The sequence below is a fragment of the Eptesicus fuscus genome, chromosome 1 (assembly GCF_027574615.1).
Source record: "Eptesicus fuscus isolate TK198812 chromosome 1, DD_ASM_mEF_20220401, whole genome shotgun sequence".
Taxonomy (NCBI): Eukaryota; Metazoa; Chordata; class Mammalia; order Chiroptera; family Vespertilionidae; genus Eptesicus; species Eptesicus fuscus.
In genome coordinates this window covers 1790242-1818233 of record NC_072473.1, presented here as the reverse complement: position 1 = coordinate 1818233, position 27992 = coordinate 1790242, and the positions used below count along the sequence as shown (strand labels likewise).

At 57.7% G+C, this 27992-nt stretch overlaps 2 protein-coding genes across 3 annotated transcripts in view; one reads left to right on the top strand and one right to left on the bottom strand.

Moving 5' to 3' along the window:
- The window catches only part of STS (steroid sulfatase), a 74636-nt gene extending 73906 nt beyond the window's left edge, over positions 1–730 (bottom strand). The window contains exon 1 of the mRNA XM_054720273.1: positions 653–730. Within this exon, the coding sequence (XP_054576248.1) occupies positions 653–666 (14 nt within the window). The 5' untranslated portion in view covers positions 667–730. The remainder of the gene's footprint in view (positions 1–652) is intronic.
- On the top strand, positions 76–27992 carry PUDP (pseudouridine 5'-phosphatase). Of its 2 annotated transcripts, XM_054720279.1 has the most exons (5): positions 170–205; positions 2927–3111; positions 15385–15603; positions 25464–25693; positions 27751–27992. In XM_054720279.1, exons 2-5 carry the CDS (start codon positions 3096–3098, stop codon positions 27925–27927), a joined length of 642 nt encoding a protein of 213 aa, XP_054576254.1. In that variant the 5' UTR covers positions 170–205; positions 2927–3095; the 3' UTR covers positions 27928–27992. The 2 variants fall into 2 exon arrangements, with proteins under 2 accessions (XP_054576250.1, XP_054576254.1); XM_054720275.1 differs by lacking the exon at positions 2927–3111 and having other exon boundaries at positions 76–205.

The following is a 27992-nucleotide window of genomic DNA, read 5'->3' as shown; positions in this document are numbered from 1 at the left end:
CGGCCCTGGGCGCGCATGCGCAGACGGGAGTTGGGGGGGGGGGAGGGAGGCGTGCGCGGGCCCGCGGAGGGCGAGAGCGCGCATGCGCGCCTCCGCCTGCCTCTCCACCCCCACCTGGCGGACCCGGCGGCACCAATGGCGGCGCCCACGGCCTCCCCGCGGCCCGTCACCCACCTGCTCTTTGACATGGACGGCCTCCTTCTGGGTGCGTAGGCTGCGGCCGCATCCCGCGGGGGCGGCGCGGGGCGGGCGCGGGCGGGGAGCGCGGGGTCTCAGGGCCCGGGGTCGCGGGGGGGGGGCGGGCGGCCATGTCCCCCGGACTCCCCCGAGGGGGCGGGCGCACGCGCGCGCGGGGTCACGTCCGGCCGGCCGCCGACGCCGCTCGGGGCGCACCCACTTCCGGTGGCCGCGCCGGGCGGGGGTCCATGTCCCCGGGACCCCCCCCCCCAGGGGGCGGGCGCACGCGCGCAGGGTCACGTCTGGCCGGCCGCCGACGCCGCTCGGGGCGCACCCACTTCCGGTGGCCGCGCCGGGCGGGGGTCGCGGCGCGGAAGGGCGCACCGCTCGGCGGGACCCCTCCCCACCGCCGCCCCTCCGCGCGGCCGGAAGCTGCGCGCGCAGCACGGGCCTCAGTTTCCCCGGCTGCACCCACCTGGCCGGTCGCATGTTGCACAGCAGCCGCCCTGCACCCGCCGGTTTGGGGACATCTGACCGTGTCCGGAGGCTTTTGCGGAGCCTTCGATCGGGGTGGGGTGTGGGGGGGGTTGGGGTGCTGTCGGCCGGCCAGGGGGTGGAGGCCAGGGCTGCTGCTGCTGCACCTCCCGCCGTGCACGGGACCGCCCCGCGCCACCCCGCATTGTCCAGCACCCCCCCATACCCGTGGGGCGCGGGTGCCAGGACCCTCCCGAGTGTCCCGGCCGCTCCGAATCCGCTTTTTTTTTTCAACCCAAAAGCCTGCAAGTTGGAGAAGCGCGCACGGAAGGGATGCATTGCAGGGGATGCATTGCAGAGGCTTTCTCTAATGTGCACCCCCACAGCCCCCTAGACACCCCGACTTCACCAGCCAGAAGTCAAAACAGAACATGCTCAGTGAGTGGATGGCCCCGGAGACAAGCGCTGCCTGCGCGCAGCCCCAAAGCCCTCACCCCATAGCCCCCTCCCCTTCCCTCCAGAAGGCTTCCTAGGACTTAAAAAAAAAATAAAAATAAAAAAAATGCCCGCTTACTTTTTATGTCGACCCGCTGGGCGTGCAGGGCTGTGTCTTGCTTCCTCTCCTGAAATCCTGGAGGCTCATGAAAAACAGAAACCGGACGAAAGAGTCGCACGGGGCTCATGGAAAGCAAACCCCGCAGCCCAGACAAGGAAAGGGCCTCGCCCCAGGTCGCCCAGCTCGTCAGGGGCAGAGCTGAGAAATGCTTGCAGATCGATCCAGTTCTAAATAGAACTCACGGCCTCAGCTCACATGGGGTGCGTGACCTTGACCCTCGCCGGACGCACATTTGCCAGGTGGTTCAGTACTAAAGAGACTTGATTGTTTTTTTGTTTTTTTTTCTTCTTTTTTGGAAAAGGCCCACCAAGAAAAGTCTCTTTTTTTTTTTAATTAAAAAAAAAATTATTGATTTTTTACAGAGAGGAAGGGAGAGGATAGAGAGTTAGAAACATCGATGAGAGAGAAACATCCATCAGCTGCCTCCTGCACACCTCCTACTGGGGATGTGCCCGCAACCCAGGTACATGCCCCTGACCGGAATTGAACCCGGGACCCTTCAGTCCGCAGGCCGACGCTCTATCCACTGAGCCAAACTGGTTTAGGCAGTCTCTCTTTTTTTTTTTTTAATTAAAAAAATATATATATTTTATTGATTTCTTTACAGAGAGGAAGGGAGATAGAGAATTAGAAACATCCATCAGCTGCCTCCTGCACACCTCCTACTGGGGATGTGCCCGCAACCCAGGTACATGCCCTTGACCGGAATCGAACCCGGGACCCTTCAGTCCGCAGGCCTGACGCTCTATCCACTGAGCCAAACCGGTGAGGGCTAAAAGTCTCTTTATTTATGGACCCAGAGAGATTAAATGGACAAACGCTTAAGGAAAAAAAAAAAAAAAAGGAAAATCCCCATAGAGGTCAGTCATGGGTGAGAGAACATGAGTGTATACAGCTTATAATTCTGACACCACAAAGCTTTTGGGGTTCCTAACTAGAGTTTGTGGACATGAATTTTCCTGCTCGGCTGGCTAAAGCCGTGACAGCGTCCAGTTCCTGAGCCTGCTGCAAGCAGAGATCCGGGGAACCTGGGGCGGGAGGCTCATGAATTTTAATGCCAACTGAGCTGCCTCGTTAAAATTAAATTTATTAACTTCTCAATGGGCTGGCTGGGTGCTCGCTCGGGCCTCGGGATTCCATAGCTGTTCCCTGGAGCGATGAAGGGTGACTTACTCGGCCTGGCTTGCAGAGGTTTATCTCTGGCTAGGGTCTCCTCTTTTTTAAAAAAAAATATATTTTATTGATTTTTTTTTTTTTTACAGAGAGGAAGGGAGAGGAATAGAGAGTTAGAAACATCAATCACCTGCCTCCTGCACACTCCACCTGGGGATGTGCCCGCAACCAAGGTACATGCCCTTGACCGGAATCGAACCCAGGACCCTTCAGTCCGCAGGCCGACGCGCTATCCACTGAGCCACACCGGTCAGGGCTAGGGTCTCCTCTTTGCTGCTCCTGGTCCTGTTACCCAATCCCCTGAAAACGAAGAACGCGTGGCCCTTGGGAATTTAAGACCGAGCCCTTTCCCCATCCCTTTTCCTGCCCTATTTTTCCTCCTTCCCTGCCCTGGCTGTTCTTTGAGGTGGTAACGCCATGCACGGATTTCTCAGAAACTCATCTTTGCTTATTCTCTCTCTTTTCGAAATGTCCTCGTTCGTACAGAACTGCAATGAATTGCACGGGGATGGGCCCTTCTCGGTGCAAGAGAAGGAAGCTTGGGGTCTAAGCAGCTCTCCAGGAAATAGCACCTCCTTGGCATGAAATTTTCTACGAGCAACGTTGTCTCGAGCACAAAACCCTGCATTTCAATCGGTGCTGCTATATCTCCGTTATGCCTGCCCTCAATCGTAAGCACCTGGCCTTAGCTTCCGTTGTATCTGTTACCGGCCTAACAAGGTATCTGTACGAATAATCTATACTGATAAAAGGGCAATATGCTAACTAGACCGGCAGACCTTCCAGTCGTCCTTCCGGACAAAGCCACGGTGGCGGGGCCGAGGCAGAGGCGGTGAGGGGCAATCAGGCCAGGAGGGGAGGAAAGTTGGAGGTGATCAGGCCCGGGGGGGTGTGGGGGCGATCAGGCCCGCAGGCAGAGTGGTTAGGGGCAATCAGGCAGGCAGGCAGGTGAGTGGTTAGGAGTCAGCGGTCCCAGATTTCGAGAGGGATGTCCGACTGCCGGTGTAGGCCCGATCCCCCGAGGGGTCCCAGATTGGAGAGGGTGCAGGCCAAGCTGTGAGACACCCCACCCCCCATGCACGAATTTTGTGCACCGGGCCTCTAGTCAGTTTATAATGAGTTCTTTTGCAGGACATCTGCTTCTCTTTTAGGAATTTTCAATACATTCCCCCCCCCACCACCACCACCACCTCCCCAGAAATTCTCTTTGATACTGTAGCCCCCATCCTCGGTTTTCAAGGAAGTGGCATTGAATACAGGCTCCTGGGGAAATTCTTACAGGAGCCGCTTCCTTAATCCAAGGAGAATGAGGAAGTCAACAGAGATTTTTTTCTTTTTTCTTTTTTCTTTTTTTTTTCTTCTTTCAGAAAACGTGGATGGGGAAGCCAAGCTGCTTCATGGTGTAATGTGACACCATTGTCCCTCCAAACAGAAAGGATTCCGGGTTTGTTGACAGAGGCTCATGTCACTGCGGGCAGCCTGGGCGAGGACCCAGGTCTATGATCCGTCTGGGCGTTCCATGCCATTTAGGGAGAGAGAGAGAGAGAGGAAGAAGAGAGAGAGAGAGAGAGAGAGGGAGGGAGGGAGGGAGGGGGGGGGGACTGAGGTGACTCTGAACCAGGACAAGATTGTGCAAGAATGACAAAGATGACGGGTATTTCCCGGTATCTCAGCTCCCGGGAGAGGAGGGTTAGTATCTGGTTGATAAACAACTGGAATCAGGCACGAACGCACGCACGCACGGGTGGGCCCTTTTCGGCGAAAGACGAGGAAGTCGCGGCCGAGAGCAGCACAAACAGAAATAAATGAACACGCCCTAAATTTTCTCCTGGTCACGCTAGTGGCCTGGTGCATTAGTGCACGGCGGAGGGGGCCGGGGCGTCTCTCAGCTTGGCCTGTACCCTCTCCAATCTGGGACCCGTAACCACTCACCTGCCTGCCTGCTCACCCCCAACCTCCCCCCCCCCCCCCGCCCGGCCTGATCACCCCCAACTGCCCTCCCCTCCTGGCCTGATTGCCCCTAACCGCCTCTGCCTCGGCCCCGCCGCCATGGCTTTGTCCGGAAGGACGACCGGAAGGACGACCGGAAGGACGACCGGAAGGACGACCGGAAGGTCTCCCGGTCTAATTAGCATATGACCCTTTTATCGGTATAGATTGAACCTAGCCCAAGGAGGCAGATGCAACGTGAATGGAAATGTTTTTTTGGGTTTTTTTTTTTTATTCTATCCTGTTATCCAAAAGGTGGCCATTCAACACATCATCGGTATAAAAAAAATCATCCCGGTGGTTTGCATGCGTTGTTGACGGCTGGTGTTGGAAATCTGCGCGTTTTACACTCGGCACGTCGCGTCTCGGCTGCAAGGAGCCACATTGGAGGGGCGGGCGGCGGGGGGGGGGGGTGGCTACCCTCACCTTATTGGGCAGGGCAGGCCCGGGGCTGTAGGGAGCACCCCATGATGTCTGCTGTTGGCAACGGAGCCAGGCAGACGGTGGACATTAAGAATATTCAAGCCCCGGCCGGTGTGGCTCAGTGGATAGAGCGTCAGCCTGCAGACTGAAGGGTCCCGGGTTCGATTCCCGTCAAGGGCATGTACCTTGGTTTCGGGCACATCCCCAGGTGGGGGGCGTGCAGGAGGCAGCGGATCGATGTTTCTCTCTCATCATCGATGTTTCTAACTCTCTATCCCTCTCCCTTCCTTTTGTAAAAAATCAATAAAATACATATACATACATACATATATATATATATATACACATATATATACACACATATACATATATACACACACACACACACACACATATAAAAATATATGAAGACTATTCATGACCAGGCCAGTTTGGCTCAGTGGATAGAGCATCAACCTGCAGACTGAAGGGTCCCGGGTTCGAGTCCTGGTCAAGGGCACATGCCCGGGTTGTGGGCTCAATCCCCAGTCGGGGGCGTGCAGGAGGCAGCCTATCCATGATTCTCTCTCATCATGGATGTTTCTCTCTCTCTCTTTTCCCCTCTCCCTTCCTCTCTGAAATCAATAAAAAAATACCTTTAAAAAGAAAGAGTGTTCGGAATCAGGGATTTGGGTCTACGTCATATGCGGTGGAATGTGAAATGCGTCTTCCCGCGATCCGACACAGTCATTATTTAGAATCTTAAAAAAAAAAAAAAAAAGAATCGGCCAAGAAAACGAAGCTGTATTTTCAAATTCATTTAAAAAAATCAGCAGGAAGCCAGGTTGCTCTGTGAGGGGCGTTAATGCCGAGGTGCGTGTGATTAACCAGGTCTCCGTGGACGCCCGTGGATGGCAGGGTTGTAGTGGGGGGACCGGTGGCTTCACCTGCTTTTCTGTCTGGGCCCAGGATGACCCCCGAGCTGCCGGCAGGGACGTGGGGAGGGGAGGGGGGCAGGGCCAGCCTTAGGGGGCCGGAGTCCCCTCTCCCACGGTCCCGCTCACCTCCGCTCCGATCCGCAGCCCCCACGGAGCACTTGACGGAAATAGAAGAGGCTCTAACGTTATTAGCTCGTGCCCTAGATTCACTCTCAGCGGAAGCAACGCGCAGCGAGGGGCAGGAGGGGGCCGTGAAGACGCCAGACGCAGGGTTTCTTCTTCTGTTGTTCCTATTAACTAGAGGCCGGGTGCACAGAATCCGTGCAAGGGGCTCGGCCGGAAGGTCATCGGGCTGTTCGGTCTAATTCGCATAGTAGCTCTTTATTATACGTGTAGGATTATTTTAATTGTGTCGGTTGTTTTGTGAATCCTCCCCAGGGCATATCTTCCATTGATTTTTTTTTTTAATTTTATACTAGAGGCCCGGTGCACGAAGATTCGTGCAAGAATAGGCCTTCCTTCCCCTGGCTTCCCTCCCGGCCGCCCGGGAGCCGGCAAATCTTTGTTCCCCACCCCAGTGCAGCTCCTGTACCTCCCTCCGCACCCCCACTCTCACCCTCATAGCAGGCGTCCCGTCCCGCCCAGCCGCTCCACACCTGCGTATGCAAATGAACCCGCCATCTTTGCTGGGTTCATTTGCATACTCACTCCTGATTGGCTGGTGTGTGTCATGGAGGTATGGTCAATTTGCATATTACTCTTTTATTAGTGTGGATTTTACTTTTATTTATTTATTTTTTAAATATGTTTTTATTGATCTCAGAGGGGAAAGGGGAGAGAGAGAGAGAGGGAGAGAGAGAGAGAGAGAGAGAAACATCCATGATGAGAGAGAATCACGGACCAGCTGCCTCCTGCACGCCCCCTACTGGGGATCGAGCCCGCAACCCAGGCATGTGCCCTTGACCGGGAATCGAACCCTGACCTCCTGGTTCCACCCCATCCGGGCCACCCCTGGCTTTCCATTCTGAGCAGCCAGAGCCGCAGGAAGCTGGAGGGGGTGGAGGGAGGGGGGACGAGGGGAGGGGGTGCTGTGGTCTGGGGGCGTTAGCCGCTGTAATGACACCTGCCCCCTCCCCCGGCCTGGCTCTGTCATCACCTCTCAGCAGAGGTTCCGGGGCGCCCAAGGCCGAGGACTCTGCCCGCGCCCTGTTCCCCCGCCGTTTCCCCACGGGAGCCCCGAGTTCAGCTCCTCCAGACGCGTCTCCCCAACGGGCCTTTGCCCGCGGCCGGGAAGAGGTGGCGGCCGGCTGGGACCGTGTGACCTCCTGCAGACAGGCCCCCCATTACCCTGGGCCCCCCATTACCCTGGCCCCCCATTACCCTGGGCCCCCGTGGGAAGGCGGTTCCCGCGTCCTTCATGGGCACCCACACCCGCGTGTCAGCGAGGGGCCTGGCGTGTGCAGGTGCAGGGGGGGTGCCGCTCCCACCGTTAGCACACGCTTCCCAGGGGAGATGGTGGCAATAGAAGCGGCACCCAGACCCGGCTCGTGTACCCGCCCCCCCCAGCACCCGGCACCCCGTCTGCTTTCCAACCGGCCCCGCCCTCCCCTGAGGACAGCCCCCTCGTCCGGGTGGCTCCTGGATGGAGCGCCGGGCACCGCCCTGCCCCGGGCAGCGGCCCACCTCGGGTGCCCGCCCGCGGGGCCAGCCCCTGCTCCCTCTGCTCCTGGCGTGGCTGCCGGGCGGACGGACGGACACAGGGACGCAGGGCCGGGCAGGCCCAGGCTGTGTTCCTGCCGAGACACTTCTGTTCCACCTGGGCCAGCGCTGTCTGCACTGAGAACGATCAGCTACGGCCTGGCTGGTTGCTCAGTGCTGGGAGCGTCGGCCCCAGACTGCAGGGTCCCGGGTTCGATTCCGGTCACGGGCACGTACCGCGGGGCAGGCTCGATCCCCGGCCCTGGTCCGGGGGAGAGTGGGGGAGGCAACCCATCCATGTGTCTCTCACATCCATGTGTCTCTCACATCTCTCTCTCTCTCTCCCCTTCCCTTCCACTCTCTCTGAAAATCAATGGAAAAATGTCCTCGGGTGAGGATTAACCATACACACACACACACACACTCAGACACACTCATACACACACATTCACACATACATACACTCACAAACTCAGACACACACACACACATACACAATGGCACACACTCACACATACACACACACACACACACACTCAGACACACTCATACACACACATTCACACATACATACACTCACAAACTCAGACACACACACACACATACACAATGGCACACACTCACACATACACATACACACACAGTCACACACACACACATATTCACACACACACACACACACACACAGACACACTCATACACATTCACACATACATACACTCACAAACTCAGACACACACACATACACAATGGCACACACTCACACATACATACACACACACACTCTTACACATACACACAGCAACTACACTCACACACTAAATACACCCACACACACACATACATTCACACACACACACATACACACACACACACACACTAAATACACACACTCACACACACACACACACACAAACTTACCAACGATTAGCCTTGTAGGTTCAGAGACATACCTGCCCCTTCAGCATCTGATTCCTTCGCGTTCTGTTTGCGAAGCTCGTGCGTGTTCACGCCACCCTGTCTTTCTCATTCTCACCCGGGGATGTTTCCCCAACGAGTTTTCAGAGAGAGGGGAAGACCGAGGGAAACATCCATGTGAGAGAGACACATCGATGGGCTGCCTCCTGCACACACACACACACACACACACACACACACGCCGACGAGGGCCCGGGCCGGGGAGGCGCCCGCAACCAAGGCACATGCCCTTGACCGGAATCGAACCCGGGACCCTTCGGTCCGCAGGCCGACGCTCTATCCACTGAGCCACACCGGCCAGGGCTCCGCCGCGTCTATTCAGAGGTCCTCGCGGGGATTGACCGCGCGCAAACGTTCACCAGCTCAAACCCCGGGATGCTCGCTCGGCCACGTCATAAAGAGACGGAGATCTGTCCCCTGCTCGGTCCCCCCCTGACCGGACGGACAGACGCCCCCTTTTCCGAACAGGCAGGGGTCCCTGTAAGCCCCATCCCTGACTTCCTAGGAACGACAGACGCCACGCTCACCCCCGTCTCCCGTCTATGCCCACGGTGCCCCCGTGGACGCCGGGCCATCGGCCGGGCCAGCCTGCGGGTCAGATTCACGCACAGCATTGTCGCCCCGACGGGCCCACTCCCACTAGAGCAGGCACGCCCCACAATGGCCAGGAGCACGCCGACCCGGACGCAGGGCCGTCCTGCGCTCACGGGCATCCCCGTGGGGTGTTGGGATGGGGGAGTCCGGAGGGGACCCCTGTCCCTGCCCACCCAGCCGGTTGGAACTCACGTCTCGTAGCCCACGGACACGGACATGGCTGACCACCCCCAACCCAGTCCTCTCCGCCGCCGCCAGGGATTCTGCGTTCTCCCATCCCACGTCCCGGCTTCCTCCCAGGCCCCGCGAGGGCCTTGCCCGTGGTATCTGGTCGAAGGCTGGGTGTCTGTCCTGTGCTGGGCCCAACAGCAGCACCTGAGAGGGCCCCATACCCACCCCCGTCACCCACAGAACGCGGAGCCAGCCCTGAATTCCCTGTCCCCAGCCGTCACCTCCCAGCCCCAGGGGCGCTGGGTTAAAACCATTGCCGTTTGAGAGCGGGCGTGGGCGGTTTTTAAAATAATACACCGAGTGGCCAGGTTATGATGATCTCTGAACGCATAATAACCTGGCCACTCAGTGTGTGTGTGTGTGTGTGTGTGTATATATATATATATTAGAGGCCCGGTGCATGAATCCGTGCATGGGTGGGGTCCGGCCAGCCTGGCCAGGGGGAGGGGACATGGGCGGTCGGCCGGCCTGCCTGCTGGTCGAAGTCCCGGTCGAGGGGACCATTTGCATATTAGCCTTTTATTCTATAGGACAGACACGGCACCCCCGCCCCCCCCCCCCCCCCCCGCCATCCAGCTCCCCTCTCGGATCTTTCTACGGCCCCTCCTTGCACGTGAAGGTAGACACGCTGATTTAATCCCATTTAATCCCGGGATCACAGGGTGAACGGCTGGCTGTCTGCACAGCTGCACCTGCAGGCCCTGTAGCTGCCTCCAGTCCACACCTCCAGACCCTCCCTCTGCCTCCCCCCACGGCGCCTGGGGCCCGTCCCCCTGCAACCCCGGCGTGGAACGGGGGCCCCCACTGTGCTGTCGCCAGCCCCGAACCCCCACTGGCCCAGCTTCCCCCGGCCGCCCTCCTACCTGCGGGTCCTTCCGTGTCCTGTACTGTCCTGCACGGGCCCGGCCGTCACCCCACAGCCAAGGACACCTCTGCTCCCCTTAAATTACCCCTTGGGGCCCACCTCCCCCGTAATTACAGGTGCAAAGAGCGGGGAGCCAGCTTGCAGCCCCGGTGACGTGGGCGTGGAGGGAGGTCTCCGGAGACTCCCTGGGGGACGTGGCACCGGCCCGGGGTGGCGTTCCGATGGGGGAGATACCCTCCCACGGCCTGGGTCCCCTCCCGGCCCCGAGGGCCCCGTCCGTTCTGCGCGGCCTGGCGGATCGCTGAGAACCTGGATACAGTTTTTTAAAAATGCATTTTAAAAATGTATTGATTTCAGAGAGAGGGAGAGCGGTCGATGCTCAGCCACTGAGCCACGCCGGCCGGGCTATTATTGTTATTTTTAAAATATATTTTTTATTGATTTCAGAGAGAGGGAGAGAGAGAGAGAGAGAGGGAGAGAGAGAGAGAAACATCCATGAGGAGAGAGAATCATGGACCGGCTGCCTCCTGCACGCCCCCCACTGGGGATGGAGCCCACAACCCGGGCCTGTGCCCTTGACCGGGAATGGAACCCTGACCTCCTGGTTCCTAGGTCGACGCTCAGCCACGGAGCCAGGCCGGCTGCCGGGCAGGTTGTAATTTTGGTGGCGCCGGCCGACTTCCCCGGTGGCCCTGGCCTCCCGCCCCCGTTCCCCGGGGGAACCCCACGCTGTGTCCGAACCACAGCGGCTGTGGGCACGTCTCAGCCTCGTACGTGGATCGGACAGTGTGTATCCCCCTTGCACCTTCCGCTCACGGAGCACGCGTGTGGCTTTGAAACGCGTGTTATCGTGTCCACCGGCAGTTTTACTTCCTCCCCCTGGTCACTGCGTGTGGTGATAGACCCGAGGCCTGTACTTAACTTTTTTTTTTTTTAATATATTTTATTGATTTTTTTTTACAGAGAGAAACATCCACCAGCTGCCTCCTGCACGCCCCCCACCGGGGATGTGCCCGCAACCAAGGTCCACGCCCTTGACCGGAATCGAACCCGGGACCCTTCAGTCCGCAGGCCGATGCTCCATCCACCGAGCCACACCGGTTAGGGCTGTACTTAAATTTTTCAAAGAAACGGCCACACGGTGTGAGAAGGTGGCGTTCAGGGCGGGCTGTGTATGCGTGTCTGACGGCTGCTGTAACGACTGATCCCGGGCCTGATGGTGTAGCAGGACACACGTGTGTTACCTTACATTTCTGGCGGCCAGCCGCCCACAGGCAGCCTGATGGGCTGAAGTCAGGCGTGCAGCCCTGGCCGGTGCGGCTCAGTGGATAGAGCCTCGGCCTGGGGACCAAAGGGTCCCGGGTTCGATTCCTGTCAAGGGCACGTGCAGGAGGCAACCCATCGATGTGGCTCTCTGTCTCTCCCTCTCTCTCCCACTCTCTAAAAATCAGTGGAAACACATCCTTGGGTGAGGATTGACAACAACAAAAAAATAATCTATACTAATAAAAGGGTAATATGCTAATTAGACCAGACGTCCTTCCGGACATCCTTCTGGACAAAGCCACGGTGGCGGGGGCCGAGGCAGAGGCTGTTAGGGGCGATCAGGCCGGCAGGGGAGAGCAGTTAGGGGGCGATCAGGCGGGCAGGAGAGGGCAGTTAGGGGCGATCAGGCGAGCAGGGGAGAGCAGTTAGGGGCGATCAGGCCTGCAGGGGAGGGCAGTTAGGGGTGATCAGGCCGGCAGGGGAGAGCAGTTAGGGGTGATCAGGCCCTGCTCGGGGCACGTGCAGGAGGTAACCCATCGATGTGTCTCTCTCACATCGATGTTTCTCCCTGTCTCTGTCTCTCCCTTCCACTTTCTCTAAAAATCAATGGAAAAATATCCTCGGGTGAGGATTAAAAAAATATATATTTTCTCTCAATCTGTGGCTTGCCTTAGCTTTCTTACTGGGTCGGGGTAGAGGGGGGGGGGTCCTATAATTTTGAGTATGTTCTGTGGCCCTTGCTTAGTATGTTGTATGATGGGCACGTCAAACATCCCTCAGTTCCGCCCTAACCGGTTTGGCTCAGTGGGTAGAGCGTCGGCCTGCAGACTGAAAGGTCCCGGGTTCGATTCCGGTCAAGGGCATGTACCTGGGTTGCAGGCACATCCCCAGTAGGGAGGTGTGCAGGAGGCAGCTGATCGATGTTTCTCTCTCATCGATGTTTCTAACTCGCTATCTCTCTCCCTTCCTCTCTGTAAAAAATCAATGAAAAATATATATATTAAAAACAAACAAAAACAAAAAACATCCCTCAGTTCCAAGAACGTTCTCCAGTGTCTTCTACAAGTTTTCCTAGTTTTTGTTCTACATTTAGGTTTATGATCCTAAAGGTCAGTCTTCATATATACATATATATATATATGCACACACACACACACACACACAGATATACATATATATACACACACACACGCACACGCAGACCTGTTTACATCAGATGTGTAATCGAGCAATATTTTTATTTAATATATTTTTTAAAAATATTTTTATTGATTTCAGAGAGGAAGAGAGAGAGAGAGAAACATCCATGTTGAGAGAGAATCACCAACCGGCTGCCTCCCGCACTCCCCCTACTGGGGATGAAGCCCACAACCCGGGCATGTGCCCTTGACCGGGAATCGAACTGTCACCTCCTGGTTCCTAGGTCGATGCTCAACCATTGAGCCACACCAGCTGGGCAACATTTTTATTTTCAAAACTAGGGGCCCGATGCATGAAGTTCGTGCAAGGGTCTCAGGCCTGGCAGCCCCGCGGCCCTGCCCACAGCCCATTCTAGAAGGTCATCCCGCCGTCGGGTCTAATTCGCATATTAGCTCTTTATTATATAGGATGACATCTTACACCTGAATCTGATTCCCAGGAGGAACATCCTCGGACCCACACCCCTGCCCATTAAACAGAATCGTTGATCATAAAGCTCAGCGCTAATCAGAGGTTTCCGTGTACCCAGGATCCCTCCATTAAACAGTCACCACCCGTATTTATCTGAAGCAATGGCCTTTATTACCCCTTTTACGGCCGAAACAGACGGCGCACGGCCGGCGGGAAATGACTGAGGGTGCTGAGGCCGGCCAGCTTCGGGGTGCGAGCAGACACCACCTCACGCCTCTCACGCTCCTTACACACACGCACGCACGCCGGGCCCGCACACGGCTCCGCCGAGCTCCCTCCCTTTACACGGAGGCTGGTGAGCCGGCTCCCTCCCCAGGGCCTCGAGCTCTGGGAGAGTGAGTGTTGGCAGGAACAGCAATTCCAGGTGCTCATCCCCAGGGGAGAGTCTGCAGGGTTTGCTGGGGAGCAGGCCTCACCCCCCCTTTCTGGCCGCCACCTCCTCTCTCCTCCTGCGTGGCTGGGATCCTTCTTGGCGCCTGGCGTCCCGCTATCTGACGTCCCCTTCGGGTCCAAGAGGAAGGGGTTTGGGCTCAGGTCCTGCAGGTGAGCTGGCGGGCTTTGCCGTCGGCCGTGGGCGGAGAAAGCTGATCGCCTGGATGGGCTGCATTTCCCGGAACCCTCCCAGCCGGCTCTGTCTCGGTGTGTTTTTCCCAACAGACAGGCATGAACCTTTTCGTGCTGGCCGCTGGCTGATTGCCCTACCTGGCGAGGCCTGCTTTGGGCTGGACGACCGGGACCCTCTCGCTGCCTCTCACGTCGCGCATCCCCAGGGAAAACATGGAGTGGCCAGATGATGATGATCTCTGAATGCATAACAATCTGGCCACTCCGTGTCTGTCCTATAGAATAAAAGGCTAATATGCAAATGGTCCCCTCGACCGGGAGTTCGACCAGCAGGCAGGCCGGCCAACCGCCCATGTCCCCTCCCCCTGGCCAGGCTGGCCGGACCCCACCCATGCACGAATTCATGCACTGGGCCTCTAACATATATATATATATATATATATATATATATATATATATATATATGTGTGTGTATATGTGTATATATATGTGTATATATGTGTATATATATATATATATGTATATATATATATATACATATATATATATATATACACACACACACACACACACACACACACACACACTGAGTGGCCAGATTATTATGCATTCAGAGATCATCATCATCTGGCCACTCCGTGTAGTTCCTTCGCTGAACTGGCCGTGGTCCGTGCACGAGTCATTCCTGTACGCCCACGATTGATAATCTGGATTCGTGAGGTTTCTCACGTCCGATCCAGTCAGTGTGATGTGCTGTGTAGATCATATGGGATGTTTCCAAAATATAAATTTCTCTCCCAGAGGCCTCTGTGCTCAGCCATTTGCAACGTGGGCCGCATTTTAATTGTGGGGGGTTGGGGTGGCGAGAAACTACAGATTGGTTTGGGTCCTAGTTTATATATATATATAGATATATATATTTTTTTTTTAATTGATTTCAGAGAGGAAGGGAGAAGAAGGGAGAGAGATAGAAACATCAATGATGGGCCCTAGCCGGTGTGGCTCAGTGGATAGAGCGTTGGCCTGTGGGCCGAAGGGTCCCGGGTTCGATTCCAGGTCAAGGGCACATGCCTGGGTTGCGGGCTCGATCCCCAGTAGGGGGTGTGCAGGAGGCAGCCGATCAATGATTCTCTCTCATCATGGATGTTTCCATCTTTCTCCCTCTCCCTTCCTCTCTGAATCAATAAAAATATATTAAAAAAGAAACATCCATGATGAGAGAGAATCATGGATCGGCTGCCTCCTGCACACCCCCTACTCGGGATCGAGCCTGCAACCCAGGCCTGTGCCCTTGACCGGGAATCGAACCCGGGACCCTTCGGCCCACAGGCTGATGCTCTATCCACTGAGCCACACCAACTAGGGCTTGGGCCGCATTTTAATTGTTAGGGTTGGGGTGGCAATAAACTAAAGATTGGTTTGGGTCCTAGTTTTAAATATATCTGTATATATATATTTTATTTTTATTGATTTCAGAGAGGAAGGGAGAGGGAGAGAGAGAGTTAGAAACATCCATGATGAGAGAGAATCATGGATCGGCTGCCCCCTGCACACCCCCTACTGGGGATCGAGCCCGCAACCCGGGCATGTGCCCTTGACCAAAATCGAACCCGGGACCCTTCAGTCCGCAGGCCGACGCCGTACCCACTGAGCCACACCGGCCGGGGCGCGCCCCAGACTCCCTGTGAACGTGGCCCGCACTCCCCCCACCCCCATCTCTCACCCCCGTCTCGCCCGTGTCTCCGCAGACACCGAGCGGCTGTACTCGGTGGTGTTTGAGGAGATCTGCGGTCGCTACGGGAAGGCGTACAGCTGGGACGTCAAGTCCCTGGTGATGGGCAAGAAGGCGCTGGAGGCGGCGCAGATCATCGTGGACGTGCTGCAGCTGCCCACGACCAAGGAGGAGCTGGTGGACGAGAGCCAGGCCAAGCTGCAGGAGCTGTTCCCCTCCACGGCCCTCATGCCAGGTACGCCCGCCCCCGCCGTCGCCCCACAAGGCTCTTGTGGTTTTGGGAGCCGCGTTCCCGGACTCAGGTTCTTATATGGGACTAGAGGCCCGGTGCATGGATTCGTGCACCGATGAGGTCCCTAGGCCTGGCCTGCAGACATCCCCCGAGGGGTCCCAGGGTGCGAGAGAGCGCAGGCCAGGCCGAGGGACCCCACCGGTGCACGATCGGGGCCGGGGAGGGACCACGGGAGGGCTCCAGCGCGTATCCAGCCGGTCTCGCTCAGTCCCGATCGGCTGGCCGGACGCCAGCAGCAAGCTAGCCTTCCGGTCGGAGCGTCTGCCCCCTGGTGGTCAGTGTGCGTCATAGCGACTGGTCGAACGGACTGTCGGACACTTAGTATATTAGGCTTTTATTCTATAGGATGATGGTTCAATCTTGTTCTTTGAAGGACGTCTTAAACTACTATACATTGCTGCATGGCTCAGTGGGTGAGCATCGACCTAGGAACCAGGAGGTCAGGGTTCGATTCCTGGTCAGGGGCACATGCCCGGGTTGCTGGGCTTGATCCCCAGTAGGGGGCGTGCAGGAGGCAGCCGGTCCGTGATTCTCTCTCCTCATGGACATTTCTCTCTCTCTCTCTCTCTGTCTCCCTCTCCCTTCCTCTCTGACATCAACACAAATATACTTGTTAAAAAAGTAATATACATTTCTTTCCCTGGGTCCTGAGGTCCAAAAACATTTGAATTTTGTTTGTGTTCTGTTCTATAAAGATGACCTTCAGGGCGGAATTGCTTGAAATGGTGACTTTACTACGTATCAAGAAAAGGATTTGGCTTCTTCTCTCCAAAATCAAACGTGGTGGAATTATTAATGTTTCGGCAATAATTCAAATGTGAGCAAAATTTCTTTTCTTTTTTTTTAAATATGTTTTTATTGATTTCAGAGAAGAAGGGAGAGGGTGAGAGAGAAACCTCCCTGATAAGAGAGAAGCGTGGACCGGCTGCCTCCCGCACGCCCCCGACGGGGGACCCGGCTTGCCACCGAATCGAACCCGTGATCTCCCGGTTCATAGGTCGACCGGCCAGGCCGAGCAAATTGATGATCAACAAGCAGCTGGGGCTCCGCAGAGATGCTTAATTATTAAAGGTTACAGGAAGCTTAATTATTCAAAAGGGGAAGGCGGAATGCCAGGGTCGCGTGCCTGCCGTGCGCCCCCACCCCCCTCTCTGCTTGTCTTCCCCGCCGACAGGGGACCCCTGGGGCTTGTTAGCTGACGGATCGATCAGAGCTGCCCCGCGTTTCTCGCTAAAAGGGAGAGAGGGTCAGGAACGTTCTAGATGACAAGGCCAGGGAATGCTTAGGAATGGAATGCTAATTAGGATTCTTGCAGGAGATAACGTGCAAGCTCGGTCTCTGCCATTTCTGGGGGGGGGGGGGGGGAGAGAAAAAAATGTGCAGTTAGAGCCGTCATCGTGGATTGCAAATTGCGTGGCTATGAGTCACAGTCACGTTTGAATCATGTGATGTCATATATGTGTGCGTATGTGTATATATATTCCCCCTAAAAAAGGTATACACAGTGTAACAGCTGATAGCTCAGCTTTGAAAATGAATTGTATTTTAATAAACACTGCCTTTATGATTATTCAAGTGTGTATACCTTTTGGGGGAATATCTATATATATATATATATACACACTGAGTGGCCAGATGATGATGATCTCTGAACGCATAATCATCTGGACACTCTGTGTCTATCCTATAGAATAAAAGGCTAATATGCAAATGGTCCCCTCGACCAGGAGTTCGACCAGCCGGCAGGCCGACCAACCGCCCATGTCCCCTCCCCCTGGCCAGGCTGGCTGGACCCCACCCATGCACGAATTCATGCACCGGGCCTCTAATACACACACACACACACACACACACACACACACACACACACACACACACACACTGAGTGGCAAGATTATTATGCATGCAGAGATCATCATCATCTGGCCACCCCGTGTGTATAAAAAAACATGCGCTATTTGACAAGCCTTGGAGCCTCCCAGACCTGGGGTCGTGCAGTATTTGTCCTGTGTCAGGCTTAAGTCACCCAGCTCAGTGCCCTCCAGCTTCGTTCATCCCACGTCTGGGGGCAGGTGTCAGAATTTCCTCTCCTTTTAAAGCTGAATGGCGCCCCCACGGTGTGGGCAGACCCCACTTGCTCTGTCCGTTCGCCTGTGGATGGACGTGGCGCTGTCTCCCCGTCTGGGCTGTTGTGAGGGGTGCTGCTGTGAGCACGGAGGGTGGCCCTCTCCCTGAGATGCTGCTCACCATTCTTCTGAGTTCGTACCCGGAAGTGGGGTTGTGGGACTGTATGGCCCTGTCCCGGTTTCAGTTATTTCACTCTTAGCCCGTCTGAGGATTTATCCACGCCGTTACTCTGTGACCCAGAGTCTCCTCACTCAGCCTACCACGCGCCCATAACATATCCCGCGTGCAAACGTGCTTTGTCTTTCTCATCCCCCCAAGACTTTCAGGGGGTTTCCCTCTAGAATTTTCGTTCGGTAGCCTACGATACATATTGAGATACGAGAGGCCCGATGCATGAAATTTGTGCATGGGAGGGGGTCCCTCAGCCCAGCCTGCACCCTCTCCAATCCAGGACATCCCTCTCGCAATCCGGGACCGCTGGCTCCTAACCACTCGCCTGCCTGCCTGTCTGATAGCCCCTAACCACCTCTGCCTGCCGGCCTGATCGCCCCTAACTGCCCTCCCCTGCCGGCCTGATCGCCCCTAACTGCTCTCCCCTGCCGGCCTGATTGCCCCTAACTGCCCTCCCCTGCCGGCCTGATCGCCCCTAACTGCCCTCCCCTGCCGGCCTGATCGCCCCCTAACTGCCCTCCCCTGCCATCCTGATCGCCCCTAACTGACCCCACTGCCGGCCTGATCGCCTCCTAACTGCCCTCCCCTGCCGTCCTGATCGCCCCTAACTGCCCTCCCCTGCTGGCCTGATCACCCTAACTGCCCTCCCCTGCCGTCCTGATCGCCCCCTAACTGCCCTCCCCTGCCAGCCTGATCGCCCCTAACTGCCCTCCCCTGCCGTCCTGATCGCCCCTAACTGCTCTTCCCTGCCGGCCTGATCACCCCCTAACTGCCCTCCCCTGCCGTCCTGATCGCCCCTAACTGCTTCTGCCTCGGCCCCCGCCACCGTGGCTTTGTCCAGAAGGACGTCTGGAAGATGTCTGGTCTAATTAGCATATTACCCTTTTATTAGCATAGATGCCATGTCCCACTGCCGATGCACGAACTGGGAGGCCTCATCCGCCCGTCGGGTGGTTGGGGTGGAATGTTAGCAAGCCTCCACTATGACACCTACCGGGTGTCCCCGTCAGTGCACCGTCCGCCCTGGGGGTCGGTGCAGAAAGGTGCCAGTCCCAGAAGGTGACCTCACAGAGGGCGTCGCCCTGCACTCTCGCCTGGATGGCCAGCTCATTTGCCTGTGTTCTCCATCCTCCCACACGAGGAGCTCAAAGAGGGGGGGGGGGGGCGGCTATTTAAATCTCTTCGTGGGACGCATCTTGCTTCTCACCACGACAATTCTGTGGGCGGACTTACTTCAACTTGTCCGCGTCTTACCGACGAGAGAACGCACTTTTCAGTGGCTCCAAAGCCCGTCTTTGAAAGCCTGAGGCCATTCCCGCACCCCACATTCGTAACCGAGAGGGGGCACCCCAGGAGGAGACGCCAGGGGCATGGAGAGGCCTGGGTACCACCGAGAAGGCCGCCTCCGTCCTGGCCCAGAGCCAGGTGATCATTCTGCCCCCTCTGCTTGGTCCCCAGCGCTGAGCGGGGGATGGGAACGGAACGTCACCCTTGACCTTCACTTGCTGCCTTTCTGAAGGCACCCTCTGGCCGGGGATGTCCGTCCGCTGGTGGAGGTCACCTTGACCTTGACCTCAATCGCAAGGAAGGCTGTCAGTAGAGAGGGTGTGTGATTAACGCCGCACCATTCATTTCTCTGCGCTTTGAAGGCGAGAGCTGGGGCCCTGGCAGGCATTTAGGGAATTAACTGGGAGGCACGGGCGGCCCGTCGCCAGGGGAACTGTGCCAGATGCTGAGGCCGGGGCGTGCCCCTCCTGAGCCGGTCGCCAGGGCGTGTCTGCCTGGGCCCGTGGTCGGCAAACGCATCCGTCAGCAGAGCCAAACATCAACAGCACAACGACTGAAATTTCTTTGGAGAGCCACATTTTTTAAACTTCAACTTCTTCTAATGCCACTTCTTCAGCATAGACTCGCCCAGGCCGTGGTGTTTTTGTGGAAGAGCCACACTCAAGGGGCCAAAGAGCCGCATGTGGCTCTCGAGCTGCATTTTGCCGACCACGGGCCTGGGCCAATCACCAAGGGTATGTCTCCAATCACCAGGGGAACAGCCCCTGATTGTCATGCGGGGGCGTGTCCCTCCTGAGCCAATCACCAGGGAAACAGCCCCTGATTGTCATGCGGGGGGCGTGTCCCTCCTGAGCCAATCACCAGGGAAACAGCCCCTGATTGTCATGTGGGGGGCGTGTCCCTCCTGAGCCAATCACCAGGGGAACAGCCCCTGATTGTCATGCGGGGGCGTGTCCCTCCTGAGCCAATCACCAGGGGAACAGCCCCTGATTGTCATGCGGGGGCGTGTCCCTCCTGAGCCAATCACCAGGGGAACAGCCCCTGATTGTCATGTGGGGGGCGTGTCCCTCCTGAGCCAATCACCAGGGGAACAGCCCCTGATTGTCATGCGGGGGCGTGTCCCTCCTGAGCCAATCACCAGGGGAACAGCCCCTGATTGTCATGTGGGGGCGTGTCCCTCCTGAGCCAATCACCAGGGAAACAGCCCCTGATTGTCATGTGGGGGGCGTGTCCCTCCTGAGCCAATCACCAGGGAAACAGCCCCTGATTGTCATGTGGGGGGTGTGTCCCTCCTGAGCCAATCACCAGGGGAACAGCCCCTGATTGTCATGCCCCTGACCGGAATCGAACCCGGGACCCTTCAGTCCGCAGGCCGACGCTCTATCCACTGAGCCACACCGGTCCGGGCAACAGCCGTCTTTCAAATTGTGACGGAAATCGCCCCGGGCAGGAACCAGGGTATTAACTCTGCGTCAGATCTGCAGCGACCGGGGGCGTGGCGGGTGCAGAGACAATCAGATGAAGGGACCGTCCGCCCTCTGAGGTCCCTGGCCCATCACCCCGTTTACCCAGCAGGCCCTGGAGCAGGCTTATCGGGGAACAGACGTCCCTGAGAACACTCAACACCAGTGCCCCTGGGGCGGGGGTCCTCGAACTTTTTAAACGGGGGGCCCGTTCCCTGGCCCTCAGACCGTGGGAGGGCCGGACTGTAGTTTAAAAAAAAACTACGAACAAATTCCCATGCACACGGCACCTATCTTATTTTGAAGTAAAAACACCCGCCTGTGGCCCGCGGGCCGCGGTCTGAGGACGCCTGGCCTTCACTCTCAGGGCGATGGGCCTGGACAGTTGGACACCCTCCATCACCATGCGGGGCGGTTTCCCTGCTGACCGGGGACCTGATTTCCAAGCAAAGGCACCCTCTGCGGTTCCTGTGGACTTGAATTTGGGGGAGGAGGACTCTTCGCCTCTCTGCACCCCACACACCAGCCTGGGAGTGCTCCATGGCTGGGGGGTGTCACGGTAGGCGACGGGCATGAATGTGATGTGGAGAGAAGCCTTTTGCGGGGGGTCCCCTGGTGTGGGCACCTGAGGGTGGACGTGGGGGAGCCCTCCTCCCCTGCGCAGTTTAATGGGGGGTGGGGGGTGGGAGAGGCCGACCCTGTCCAACACCTTCGGGGCTTCGGGCCCCAGGTGAGCCGACGCTCTCGCTTGCTTGTCTGCTGGGCCGGCGGTACCAGAACCACCAGACGCAGTTCTGCAGCTGGACGTCCACGGCCTGGTTCTGTGAGGGCCTCTTCCCGCTAGGCAGATGGCCGTTCCCGCTGTGTCCTCACAGGGGGAGAGCTGGGGGGTCCTCCTCTCTTATGGGCACCAGTCACCAGGGAAACAGCCCCTGATTGTGATGTGGGGGGGGGCGTGTCCCTCCTGAGCCAATCACCAGGGAAACAGCCCCTGATTGTGATGCAATCACCGAGGGACGCAGGATGGAGACAGCTCTGGTGGGTCCACCTCTCCCAGGGCACTAATCTCCTGCTAGGGGCCCCACCCTGTTGACCTCACCCACCTCCGATCCCTCTCGCACCGTCCCACGTCCCTTTGTGGCTTCGTCTTTATTTTATTTTTATTGATTTTTTACAGAGAGGAAGAGAGAGGGATAGAGAGTCAGAAACATCGATGAGAGAGAAACATCGATCAGCTGCCTCTTGCACACCCCCCACTGGGGATGTGCCCGCCACCAAGGTCCATGCCCCTTGACCGGAATCGAACCCGGGACCCTTGAGTCCGCAGGCCGACGCTCTATCCACTGAGCCAAACCGGTTTCAGCTGTGGCTTCGTCTTTATCCCCCACGCCGCCTTACACCCCAGTGTGTTGTTTAAAACCCGATTATTTGTGAGTTTCCAAGTACCTCTGGGTCACGGGCGTCCGTCTGAATTCCGCTGTGATCAGGGTACCCGGGCTGAATGGTTTCCGTGCTTTTAACGCGTGTTAGAACGGCTCCCTGCCTGAAGGATTCCTTGTGCATCTTGCTGACGGACCCACGTGTGCGTGACGATCATTTGTATTCGGCTGCTGGCGGGCACGTCGTACAAACGTCGATTCGGATCAGTTGCCTGAAGGTGTTTTTGAAGTCGGCTCTGTCCGTACGTATTCTCCGTCTCCTTGTCCTAATCAGGACCGAGAGGGGAATTTGAAATCCGCGTCTGGGTGTGTCTCCATTCAGCCTCGCTAGGTTTTGCCGTGTGTGTGTGTGTGTGTGTGTGTGTGTGTGTGTGTGTGTGTTGACCCTCTGTGGCGTGATGCACGTGTGTTGACACGGCTGTGTCTTGTTGAATTGGCCACGTGTCATGATGAAATGTTCTGTCTGATGACAGTCATTCATTATCATGAAGCTCACTCATCTCTCTTTAATAGGCTACCCTGGCCCTGGCTGGTGTGGCTCAGTGGGTAGGGCGTCGGCCTGCGGACTGAAGGGTCCCGGGTTCGATTCCGGCCAAGGGCACATGCCCGGGTTGAGGGCTCGATCCCCAGTAGGGGGCGTGCAGGAGGCAGCCAGTCAGTGATTCTCTCTCATCGTTGATGTTTCAATCTCTCCCTCTCCCTTCCTCTCTGAAATCGATAAAATATATATTTTTTTAAAATAGGCTCCCCTGACTGTCCTTCAGGTAGTAGTTAGGTCACATAGAGTTCTCAACCCTTTTATTTATGTTTTAAATATATTTTTATTCATTTCACAGAGGAAGGGAGAGGGAGAGGGAAGAGAGAGAGAAACATCCATGATGAGAGAATCATGGATCTGCTGCCTCCTGCACGCTCCCTACTGGGGATGTGCCCGTGGCCAGGAATCGAACCCGGGACCCTTCAGTCTTCAGGCCGATGCTCTATCCACTGAGCCACACCGGCCAGGGCTCAATCCTTTTCTTTTTCAACCCCAGTATTCATATTTAAGGTAGGTTTCTTGCAGACTTAGGCAACTGATCCGAATCGATGTATATACTACGACCTGCCTGACAACAGCAGAATACAAATGATCGTCACGCACACGTGGGACCATCAACACGATGCACACGGAATCCTGCAGGCAGGGAGCCGTTCTAACACGCTTTAAAAGCACGGAAATCATTCAGCCCGGGTACCCTGATCACAGCGGAATTCAGACGGACGCCCGTGACCGAGAGGTACTTGGAAACTCACAAATAATCGGACTTTAAACAACACACTGGGGTGTAAGGCGGCGTGGGGGGAAATGACGAAGCCACAAAGGGACGTGGGGTAGTGTGAGAGGGATCGGAGTTCGATGAGGCCTAGAGGGTGGGGCCCCTAGCAGGAGATTAGTGCCCTGTGAGAGGAGTACCCACCCACGCTCCCGGGGGACTGGCCAGGAGGGCCACGCCCCTGCATCCTGTTTGGGGGCCACTCTGGCAGTTGTGTCATTTCCACATTTCTGCCTGGCCACGTTTCTCTCCTGGCATCTGGCTGTACACGGAGTGACCAGATTATGATGCTCTCTGAATGCATAATAATCGGGCCACTCTGTGTGTGTGTGTGTGTGTATATATATATATATTAGAGGCCCCGATGCATGAATTCGTGCATGGGTGGGGTCCGGCCAGCCTGGCCAGGCGGAGGGGACGTGGGCGGTTGGCCGGCCTGCCTGCTGGTCGAACTCCCGGTCGAGGGGACCATTTGTATATTAGCCTTTTATTCTATAGGACGGACACGGAGTGGCCAGATTATTATGCGTTCAGAGATCATAGTAATCTGGCCGCTCAGTGTGTGTATGGGCGGTTGGCCGGCCTGCCTGCTGGTTGAACTCCTGGTCGAGGGGACCATTTGCATATTAGCCTTTATTATATAGGATATATATACACTGAGTGGACAGATTATTAGGCATTCAGAGATCATAATAACCTGGCCACTCAGTGTGTGTATATATATATTAGAGGCCCGGTGCATAAATCCGTGCATGGGTGGGGTCCGGCCAGCCTGGCCAGGAGGAGGGGACATGGGCGGTTGGCCGGCCTGCCTGCTGGTTGAACTCCCGGTCGAGGGGACCATTTGCATATTAGCCTTTTATTCTATAGGACAGACACGGAGCGGCCAGATGATTATGCGTTCAGAGATCATCGTCATCTGGCCGCTCTGTGTGTGTGTCTGCTCCTTTGCAGGCATCGGGGTTCCTGAACGCACACTGGACCCTCAGGACTTTGCACCCGGCCGTTACCCAGTGTGACGTTATCTCTACGGCCTGTCTCGGTGTCCATACTGGAGTTGAGGGGGTGGGGCACGTGTAGACGGGGGCGGGTGGCGGGGGGGACCTTCTCCTGCCGAGGGCCAGGGGGGTATTTAGAACGTCATTCAACGGCCCTACACAATCATGCACGTAAACGTTGGCCTGCTCTACGAATAGGGTGAGACATTAATGAGCTCACCCCTCAGGCCGCGGCCGGGCCGGACCCAGTGATTTCCTGGTTGGTCCGCCTACAGGCTGCGGGCCGGACTCCCACCCCTGCCCCGGGGTCTCAGGGAGGGCTCCTCCCGGGGACAATGGCCGCAGCCTTTGCTGTGGCCGGGGAGGAGGTTCCCTGCCCTGCCCTGCGGCTGGGCAGCGTGTCCCGCCCTCCCTCCCTCCCCGCAGGGCCAGGGCGGACGGAAGGGCTTCTGTGGCTCAGGGCTTCCCGGAACCCGGAGCACAGGCCTGGCGTAGTCACCCCGCCCACCCCACCCGCAGACGGGCTCAGCCAGCCAATGCCTGGTCCTCCCTGAGCCTGTCCCTCCTCCTCCTCCTCCCTGAGCCTGTCCCTCCTCCTCCCTGAGCCTGTCCCCCCTCCTCCCTGAGCCTGTCCCTCCTCCCCCCTGAGCCTGTCCCTCCTCCCCCCTGAGCCTGTCCCTCCTCCTCCCTGAGCCTGTCCCTCCTCCCCCCTGAGCCTGTCCCTCCTCCTCCTCCTCCTCCCTGAGCCTGTCCCTCCTCCCCCCTGAGCCTGTCCCTCCTCCTCCTCCTCCCTGAGCCTGTCCCTCCTCCTCCCTCCTCCTCCCTGAGCCTGTCCCTCCTCCTCCTCCTCCCTGAGCCTGTCCCTCCTCCTCCTCCCTGAGCCTGTCCCTCCTCCTCCCTGAGCCTGTCCCTCCACCTCCTCCTCCCCCCTGAGCCTGTCCCTCCTCTCCCCTGGTCCCCCCCCACCCCCTCCCGGTCCTCACGGAGCCCCCCCCCCGCCCCCAGGGGTGGAGCGCCTGATCCGCCACCTGCACCAGCACCGGGTGCCCATGGCCGTGGCCACCAGCTCGGGGTCGGCGTCCTTCCGGGCCAAGACCCAGCGGCACCGGGACCTCTTCAGCCTCTTCGACCACGTGGTGCTGGGCGACGACCCCGCCGTGCGCAGCGGCAAGCCGCACCCCGACATCTTCCTCGCCTGCGCCCGCCGGTTCTCGCCTCCGGCCCCCGCCGACCAGGTGTGTGTGTGGGGGGTGGGGGGGGGGGGTCCCTGTCTGATTCATCCTGTTGGGGTGAGCAGGGCAGCTGCGAGGCTGGGGTCACCTGCCCCTCCCCCCGTTTCCCATAAAGCCCCCCTTAACCTTTTGCACTCGGATGTCGAGATTAAAATTACTCTTTGAATGTATCAATAATTTGAAATATAAAAAAATCCAAATAAATAAGTTTGTATGAAAAGAAACTCCAGTATTTTATTCTACTGCCGCGCTTTGTAAAATCTGGGGTGTTTAAAAAATTAAATCCCGAGTAGAATAAAGGAATCGAGAAAAAGGCAAGCGAGTGCAAAGGGTTAAAGCATAGCCCTCCCCCCCTCCCCCCCATTTCCCATAAGGCCCCCCTTAAAGCATAGCCCTCCCCCGCCCCTCCCCCATTTCCCATAAGGCCCCCCTTAAAGCATAGCCCTCCCCCGCCCCTCCCCCATTTCCCATAAGGCCCCCCTTAAAGCATAGCCCTCCCCCGCCCCTCCCCCATTTCCCATAAGGCCCCCCTTAAAGCATAGCCCTCCCTGCCCCTCCCCCATTTCCCATAAGGCCCCCCTTAAAGCATAGCCCTCCCCCGCCCCTCCCCCATTTCCCATAAGGCCCCCCTTAAAGCATAGCCCTCCCCCGCCCCTCCCCCATTTCCCATAAGGCCCCCCTTAAAGCATAGCCCTCCCCCGCCCCTCCCCCATTTCCCATAAGGCCCCCCTTAAAGCATAGCCCTCCCCGCCCCTCCCCCATTTCCCATAAGGCCCCCCTTAAAGCATAGCCCTCCCCCGCCCCTCCCCCATTTCCAATAAGGCCCCCCTTAAAGCATAGCCCTCCCCCGCCCCTCCCCCATTTCCCATAGGGCCCCCCTTAAAGCATAGCCCTCCCCCGCCCCTCCCCCATTTCCCATAGGGCCCCCCTTAAAGCATAGCCCTCCCCCGCCCCTCCCCCATTTCCCATAAGGCCCCCCTTAAAGCATAGCCCTCCCCCGCCCCTCCCCCATTTCCCATAAGGCCCCCCTTAAAGCATTGCCCTCCCCCGCCCCTCCCCCATTTCCCATAAGGCCCCCCTTAAAGCATAGCCCTCCCCCGCCCCTCCCCCATTTCCCATAAGGCCCCCCTTAAAGCATAGCCCTCCCCCGCCCCTCCCCCATTTCCCATAAGGCCCCCCTTAAAGCATAGCCCTCCCCCGCCCCTCCCCCCATTTCCCATAAGGCCCCCCTTAAAGCATAGCCCTCCCCCGCCCCTCCCCCATTTCCCATAAGGCCCCCCTTAAAGCATAGCCCTCCCCCGCCCCTCCCCCATTTCCCATAAGGCCCCCCTTAAAGCATAGCCCTCCCCCGCCCCTCCCCCATTTCCCATAAGGCCCCCCTTAAAGCATAGCCCTCCCCGCCCTTCCCCCCATTTCCCATAAGGCCCCCCTTAAAGCATAGCCCTCCCCCGCCCCTCCCCCATTTCCCATAAGGCCCCCCTTAAAGCATAGCCCTCCCCCGCCCCGCCCCCATTTCCCATAAGGCCCCCCTTAAAGCATAGCCCTCCCCCGCCCCGCCCCCATTTCCCATAAGGCCCCCCTTAAAGCATAGCCCTCCCCCGCCCCCCCCCCCATTTCCCATAAGGCCCCCCTTAAAGCATAGCCCTCACCCGCCCCGCCCCCATTTCCCATAAGGCCCCCCTTAAAGCATAGCCCTCCCCCGCCCCTCCCCCATTTCCCATAAGGCCCCCCTTAAAGCATAGCCCTCCCCCGCCCCTCCCCCATTTCCCATAAGGCCCCCTTAAAGCATAGCCCTCCCCCACCCCTCCCCCATTTCCCATAAGGCCCCCCTTAAAGCATAGCCCTCCCCCGCCCCTCCCCCATTTCCCATAGGGGATTGTGGGCGTCTGTGGGAGCACGTGATCTCCCCTCCATGGTCCTTGAGCCACAGCCTCTCCCTCTGTCCCCGTCTGCACCCCACCCGAGGACGGAGAGGAGGGAGGAGGCCTGGCCTGCACGTCGGTCCGTCCGTCCGTCCGTCCGCTGTGCACCCCGTCTCATCCCTCTCTGTCCCCCTGCAGTGCCTGGTCTTCGAAGACGCCCCCAACGGGGTGGAGGCGGCCCTGGCGGCCGGGATGCAGGTGGTGATGGTCCCGGACGCAAACCTGCGCCCGGAGCTGACCACGAAGGCCACGGCGGTGCTGGCCTCCCTGCAGGACTTCCAGCCCCAGCTCTTCGGGCTGCCGCCCTTCGCCTGACGCTGCCCCGAGCCGCCCGCCCGCCATGCTGCCCCGGCCCGGCCCCCACAGTGTGAGCCACCCAC